This window comes from Uranotaenia lowii, chromosome 3 (genome assembly GCF_029784155.1).
Source record: "Uranotaenia lowii strain MFRU-FL chromosome 3, ASM2978415v1, whole genome shotgun sequence".
Classification (NCBI taxonomy): Eukaryota; Metazoa; Arthropoda; class Insecta; order Diptera; family Culicidae; genus Uranotaenia; species Uranotaenia lowii.
This window is the reverse complement of record NC_073693.1, coordinates 75,444,912-75,453,056: the sequence shown is the minus strand read 5'-3', so window position 1 is coordinate 75,453,056 and position 8,145 is coordinate 75,444,912. Positions and strand designations below refer to the sequence as shown.

Below are 8,145 nucleotides of genomic sequence, written 5' to 3'. Positions count from 1 at the left end.
GATCGAGCTATCCGAGGCGCAATTCTACTCCTACGCATATTGGAAGCAAATTATCGATCTTTGGAATTCCGTACCTGTAGAGGCACAGCTTTAAGTTTTTTAAAGTAAGTTAAGCTCTACAGAGTATATGTTCCTTGCCGAAGCTTGAATAAGAATTGAATTCTAACGACGTGATTTTTTCTACCGTGAATCCTTGTGTGTAATCCGAAACCATGGCCACGACTGCCACGACTGCCACCACGAGTTCGTCTTCGAGGAATCCACCACTCCGAAATCTCCAGACAAAGGTGAAGGCGTTGATGGAGATGTTTAAGTCCATAACCACTTTCGCGAGCACTCTGGGGGAGGTTTCTTCAGCCCAACAAATCCATGTTCGGCTGGAGAAGCTCAACGAATTGTGGGATCGAATCAACGACGCGCTGATTGAGGTTGAAATGCACGAGGAATATTCATCGAAGGAGGCCACTTGTTCGAATATACGCCAGGACTTCACCACCAAATACTACAACGCGAAGGCATCCATGTTGGAACGCATAAAGGAGTTGGAGGTCAATAGCAGCGTTTTGCATTCCACCAGAATTATGGACTCATCGATTCAACCGACCATCGAGCATGTAAGGCTACCGCAGATCAAACTGCAAACGTTTGACGGCGACATCGACCAGTGGCTGAGCTTCCGAGACCTGTATCTATCCCTGATCCACACCAAGGCGGACTTACCGGAGGTTGAGAAGTTTCACTACCTGAAGGGCTGTCTCACCGGAGAGGCGAGGGCTCTCATAGATCCGTTGGCGCTCACAAGAGCAAATTATCCAGTAGCTTGGGACATCTTAATGGCCAGGTACAACGACAGCAAGATATTGAAGCGCAGGCAGATTGGGAACCTGTTCAAACTACCCAAGGTGACTAAGGAGTCGGCCGTTGATATCCAGACACTACTGGAAGGGTTCGAACGCGTCGTGCAGACCCTGGACCAGTTAGTCAAACCGGAGGAGTACAAGGACCTGCTGTTGTTGGAAATGCTGTGCTCCAGGTTGGACCCAACAACACGTCGTGCATGGGAAGAACATAGCGCTAATCAAGAGCAGGACAAGGTAGCAGATCTTACTCAGTTCCTCCAAACTCGTGTGAAAATCCTAGCATCGCTCCCGCCTAAGGCGCACGAGAATAAACCGGAAGTTTTTCGATGGCAGAAGAAAAACAACGCTCCCAGAACGAGTCACAGCGCAACCCAGATGATGGCCGGAAGCTGCATCGCATGTCCAGAATCCCATTTGCTGTACACATGCCCTATGTTTCTGAGGTTGAGCGCTTCCGCTCGAGACAAGCTGCTGCGACAAAATTCCCTGTGCAGAAACTGTTTTCGGCGTGGCCACCAAGCTTCGGATTGCAGATCGAACCAGGTTTGTCGCAGATGCAGAGGAAAACACCATACCCTAGTCTGCTTTCGAGACGATGGCGGAAACACCAATAATCGCGTCGTACAAACCTTTACACCCGCTCTAAATCCCAACCAAACCACACCTGCAGCCAACTCGAGGTCAGTTTCATCGAACATGGCCAGGAATCATTCGTCAACAGTGCTGCTAGCTACAGCGGTCGTCTTAGTGGAAGATGACACAGGCAAGGTTTTCCAAGCGCGGGCCCTACTGGACTCGGGCTCAGAGTGCAATTTCATGACAGAGGGGCTCTGTCAACGTATGAAGGTATCTCGTAGGCGTTCGAACATTTCCGTCCTTGGGATTGGCCAATCTAACACCAGCGTCAAACATCAAGTGTCAGCGGTTATTAGGTCAAGAATGTCAAACTTTTCTCGGTCGATGGATTTCCTTCTACTACCAAAGGTCACAGCGGATCTCCCTACAACCAGCGTAGCGGTTTCCTCTTGGCAGTTTCCACAAGGTGTGGAGCTAGCCGACCCGGCATTTTTTAAATCGAAATCCTTGGATATGGTGCTAGGAATACAGCACTTCTTCTCATTTTTCCCGAGCCATGCTAAAATTCCGTTGGGAGAAGGTTTACCAATGCTGATAGAATCAGTATTCGGTTGGTTGGTAACAGGATCCGTGGAGAACCAAGGTTCTACTTCCCGCATCGCTTGCAATACGGCTGCAAGGGTAGATTTGGATGAACTTCTCACTCGTTTTTGGTCATGTGAAGAGATAGGGTCTCTGAACAATTATTCCCCGGAAGAACAACGTTGCGAGGCGCAGTTTGTTCTAACCAAGTGCAGAAGTTCCGATGGGCGATACACCGTTGCGTTACCAAAGGACGAAAAGGTATTGGCAAACATTGGCGAGTCACGGGAGATGGCTTTCCGTCGACTTCAATCCCTGGAACGTAGACTGGAAAAGGAGCCAGAACTACGTAAACACTACCACGGTTTTATGGAGGAATACTTGGAGCTTGGACACATGCGCAGGGCGGATGTGGGTCCAGAAAAGCGGTTTTACCTTCCCCACCATCCAGTCATCAAGCAGGCTAGCACAACCACGAAGGTACGAGTTGTGTTCGACGCATCGGCTAAAAGTAGCAGCGGCATATCCCTCAACGAGGCGTTATTGGTTGGACCCGTAATCCAGGACGAGCTTCGTGCTCTCATTATGCGTAGTCGGATGAAACAAATCATGGTGGTAGCGGATATCGAGAAGATGTTCAGACAGATCGGAATTCATGAAGCGGATATGCCCTGGCAGAGCATCCTTTGGAGAGCTGACCCCAAGAAGGAAGTTGAAACCTTTGAATTAGCCACCGTTACGTACGGAACGAAACCTGCGCCATTCTTAGCGACCAGAACGTTGAAACAACTAGCCATCGACGAGCATCATCGATTCCCAGCGGCATCCAAGGCATTGGAGGAGGACATTTACATGGACGATGTAATAACCGGTACGGATCTAGAAGAAGATGCTGTCAAGTTGTGTGTAGATCTCATCAAGTTGACGAGTAGCGGAGGTTTTCGTCTAAGGAAGTTCGCATCCAATTCAGCTGCGGCCTTGAGAGAGGTGGATTCGGAAGATCTGGCCCTACAACAAACCGAAGAGATAAATCTAGATCCTGATCCAGCAGTAAAGACCCTCGGATTGGTTTGGCTCCCACGCACCGATCACTTTCGGTTCAATTTCAACATTGAAAGAGTTCCCATGGACGAGCGATTATCCAAACGAAAAATCCTGTCAGCCATAGCTATGCTATTCGATCCCCTGGGACTTGTAGGAGCGGTAACAGCTAGTGCGAAAATCTTCATGCAGCGTTTGTGGCGACTACAAGAAGACGGTAACAGATTAGACTGGGATCATCCTGTACCGGTGAACGTAGAACAAGAGTGGCGAAATTTCTACGACCAATTACCTATCCTGAACGCTCTTAAGATTCAACGTTGTGCAATCATTCGTAATGCAATCAAGGTGGAATTGCATTTCTTTTCGGATGCATCGGAGCGCGCGTATGGGGCGTGCGCATATATAAGGAGCGTCGACGTCGATGGAAAGTCCTACGTATGTCTACTAGCATCGAAATCCAAGGTGGCACCGCTGAAATGTCAATCCATTCCGAGACTGGAGCTTTGCGGAGCACTTTTGTCGGCGGAACTATCCAGCAAGGTACGGGCGGCGCTTAAGATGCAGGTCGACATGCATTTTTGGACGGATTCAACGTGTGTTCTTCAGTGGTTGAAGGCAATCCCGTCTACATGGTCAACATTCGTGGCTAACCGTGTTGCGAAAATACAAACCATTACCGAAAACTATCCTTGGAGACATGTTCCTGGCTTGCAGAATCCAGCAGACCTCATCTCACGTGGTATGGACCCAGAACAGATAGAGGGATGCGACCTTTGGTGGAAGGGCCCTGAATGGTTAGGGCAAAGTAATTTCCCGGAGCAGCCAAGAACCCTGGAATCACAAGTAGCTGAAGAGGAAGTCCGTCGTTCAGCACACCCAGCCGCCAGTTGTGTAGCATATTTTGGAGAAGAGTATGTGCTAAAATTCTCGTCTTTCACTAAACTCATACGCAGCACCGCATACTGGATGCGACTTATGCGTATACTGAGAAAATCCGAAGTCAACCGCAGCAGTTTACTGACCGTAGAAGAGTTGAGAGATGCAGAGTTTGCAATTATTCGTCGTATCCAACAAGAGTCTTTCCCTAAGGAGTGGAAGGCTTTAACGAAGAAAGAAGCTGTTCATCGAAGTTCATCGCTGAGATGGTTCACCCCGCACATATCATCGGACGGCCTAATTCGTGTTGGAGGAAGATTAGGCAGATCACTGGAATCGGAAGATACGAAGCACCCGATTGTGCTTCCAGCGAAACACCCGTTTACAACGATGATATACGAATATTACCATATCAAGCTTCTACACGCCGGTTCTCAACTACTTCTTAGTACAGTTAGGCTGAAGTATTGGCCTCTTGGAGGCAGAAATATACCGCGACAAGTTGTCCATAAATGTATGAAATGCTTCCGCTCTAAACCAAATCCAATTGAGCAATTTATGGGTGAGTTACCCCAAGCACGCGTGACAGTAGCTCGAGCCTTTTCAAGGACAGGCGTCGATTATTTCGGACCGATATATGTTCGTCAAGCTCCCAGAAGACCAGCGGTCAAAGCTTATGTGTCGGTTTTCATCTGCCTTTGTACGAAAGCGGTTCATCTAGAACTTGTATCCGACTTGTCAACGGATCGTTTCCTTCAAGCCTTACGGCGGTTCATCGGGAGAAGAGGCTACTGTTCCGATATCTATTCGGACAATGGAACGAATTTCGTCGGAGCACGAAGCTACCTTCGAGAGCTACTAAAGTTGCAACGCAGTGATCAACATAAAGAAGCAGTTTCGAAGGAGTGCGCCAACAACCATATCCAATGGCACTTCATACCACCAGCCGCGCCCCATTTCGGAGGACTTTGGGAAGCAGCGGTCAGGTCAGCCAAAAAACATCTCCTGAAGGTTCTAGGGGAAAATCCTATCCCGTTCGAAGACATGACTACGCTCTTAGTACAGGTGGAAAATTGTCTCAACTCGAGACCAATCACAGCTTTAACAGATGATCCTGACAACCTCGAACCCCTTACACCAGGACATTTCCTTATCGGAGAACCATTTCAACAACTGCCTGACAGAAGTTACCGTGAAGTACCCATGAACAGATTGAATCAGAGTCAGACATTGCAGAAGCGGCTTCAACACTTTTGGGATCGTTGGAGAGTTGAGTACTTGACACAACTTCAGGGGCGATTTAAAAGATGGAAGAAGCCGATCGATGTTGAAGCTGGACAGTTGGTGATCATCAAAGAGGATAATTTGCCGCCAAGTCGTTGGAAGATGGGCAGAATAGAACAAGTTCATCCTGGAGCTGATGGAGTCGTGAGGGTGGTAACCTTGAAAACAGCATCAGGACCGTCTACGCGACCGGTAGAAAAACTTTGTTTTTTGCCAGCAGCATCTCAACCAGAATACAATCAAGCTTAGTTTCTCGGAGATTCAGAACGATCAGTTGCACCCACCCTTGTGTTCGCGAGATTCTTTTCTTTATTTTTAGGTTCAGAAATTCGAGCGATTTCAGGATGGGCCGGGATGTTGATGTACCACACTAAGCGCGATGTTATTATGTTAAACCCACGAAGCAAAGGATCCTCAGAAAGAAGAGCGAAACAGCTGATGTTTCCAGCACTTAGATATAAGAACTAAACTAAGAAAAACGGCATCAAAAATCACCATTTTCTCAAGATAAATTGTATCACTTTGTTCAGAATTGCCGGTAGAACTAGTCGTATCGACCCACTTACTACTTTAGAGAATATATGTTAGATGTAGTATTCGAGTAATAAAAGTTGTTTTATGTAGAATGTGTTTGAACCCAAATAAAGTTGTAGTTTGTTAAATAAACTGTTGTACTTATGTGAAAACTAGTTCGGAGTTCTTACTTACCGCGGCAGAAGAAATTGCTATCACAATAAAGGATCACCCAGGCTACTCCCCACGGAATCGACCAACCCAAGGTACCCACGGTCTAAAGGAAGGAACCCCCCCACATACAGTCCACTCAGGTTCAAGCAAGGGCTTGGACCACACCCCAACACACACCAACAAAATGAGGGCTGTGTAGGATTTTAATATGAATGAATAGAAAAAAAATACGGTGAATTTAAATAGAACACTTTTTGATCCAGGACATAACTTGAGCTTAATTATTATCAGCATTTAATCATTTGATAGTTAATCTTGCTTGTTTATGAAGGAAGATTTATGAGTTTTTTTCGACTCTGGAAAACATGAAAATTAATAATTTATGAGGGGTATTGCCCGAAAATTACTCACAGAACTTTAACTGGTAAAACAATCTTGTATTGATGATGTTTAATAAGCGTTTATAGACTGTTCTGCTATACTTATGCTTTGTATCGAAAAAAAAAACAAAACGGGAAGCCGAGAAAATACCACCATCAAGCCTCTAGATAGGATGAATCATACGGCTGGAGGCTGGTCTTTAGTCTGCATTAAGCATCGATGAGGAATGCTTTGAACGAGCCAAAAAGGAAATGGATTGCATAAAATTCCTCGTCACACAAGAAGAAAAGCAAGGTACAGCATTCCCAAAAAAAAAACCCGTGAAGGTATTTGGTTCTGCTTGATTCCGGAGAAGAAGAAAAGAGATGAACTTGAAGTACCGGAGGAACACCTGGATCTGTTGCAGTTTCCACTTTGTTAAACATCAAGTGAGGGCAGTTATTTGTGTGTCACTACTAGTGGGTAGTCACATGGTCTGAAGGAATGTTAAAAGTACCATTCATTGCCCGTTTTTGGAACATCTGTTCGAGAAGATATTTTACTTTAATCCCTGCCGCTTTGAAAGTTTAACATAAATAAAGGTAGCTATATTGATTGTTCATTGAAGATTGCATTTGTTAAACCGGATATTTTACACTTGTTAAAAATATATCAAAATACTACAAATAAAGGTGTGTATAATGATACATATTTCCTTCAACATTTGTACTGGAAAAATCTTCCTGTGAAGATTTTTTTTTTATTTTTATGTTAAACCAATAAATAAGAAAACTGCACTCAAATGTACCCTTCAATTGTAGGCCTCTGGAAATAAGGGTCTACGCAGACAAAAACCCTTAAAACGTTTCTAAACTCAGATTAAATCTGTAATATGTTTCCGGCACGGAGCTTCAAGGATTATAAACTTTTATAGGTCTCCCTACCCCATTTAGGCTTTGATCGGTATCAAGAAATCGCCAAACAAAACAAAATTGATTCCCCTCCACTTTTTCAAAATACAATTTAATTTAACGGTTCAATCTAAATTTGCCTACAGACAATCTACTCTAGCTGGTTGTGCCACAAAATTACCGGCTCCTACCAAAACAAAATAAAAGGTATCCACCATAGTCCAGACTGTCTTCTGTTTTGGGTATTGCGCCAAAAAGGAAAAAAAAATACAGGCAGAATTACAGCGTTTATGTAAATTTATTTGATCTTCGTGGATTAGAGCATAATGTTTTATTCCTACTCTATCTAGACCGCCAATTGGTCTGTTGCGCCTCAGCCAGCCCTCCACATGCAGCCTTATTTATGGTGGAATTTATTGCCAGGAACGTAGACCATCGATTTCCTCCTCAACTGACCATTATTATAGTCAGGTCAAGCTACAATACGGCGAGGAGGAATGTTTTGGGTCAGACCATTGTGTATCATGGGTGCGGATTGGCGTAGTTGTTGTTGCTTCTCATTCGTTTCCCTTTTTTGTTGCTGTCTTAACTCCGCTCCTTCTTAATCATTCGCTTTATTGGACCTTAATACGAGCAACTTGAGTAAGAGGAAGGTAGCCAGCCCTGCGAGGACAAACATAAAAAGGCGCAACAGCTTTTTTGATATCGGGTCGCGTATCAACAAACCGACGACGAATGCGTGAGTTCTCGTTTAAATTATTGGATATCGGACTTAACGTGTCCGGTTATGCTGTATGTGGCGAATATGTACGATACGTACAAACATAGATGGAAGCACACCTGGTACCAGGTGCTGTGTCGCGCGGGTTAAAAGGCTGATCCAAGTCTGGAACATGTCTCGAAATCCTCTATATTTGGCAGTCAAATGGTTACACTTTTAATTGAATCGCACTCAACTTACTTGG

The 8,145-nt window shown here is 45.1% G+C and overlaps 1 protein-coding gene across 1 annotated transcript; it reads left to right on the top strand.

Moving 5' to 3' along the window:
• Positions 1–212: 212 nt before the first annotated feature.
• Positions 213–5,471, top strand: LOC129752301 (uncharacterized). The gene has a single exon (XM_055748089.1). The coding sequence runs from the start codon at positions 213–215 to the stop codon at positions 5,469–5,471; it is 5,259 nt and encodes a 1,752-aa protein (XP_055604064.1).
• The last annotated feature ends 2,674 nt before the right edge of the window (positions 5,472–8,145 follow it).

Excerpts from the sequence above, each read along its gene's own strand:
- LOC129752301 (XM_055748089.1), top strand. The coding sequence starts at position 213 with ATGGCCACGACTGCCACGACTGCCACCACGAGTTCGTCTTCGAGGAAT.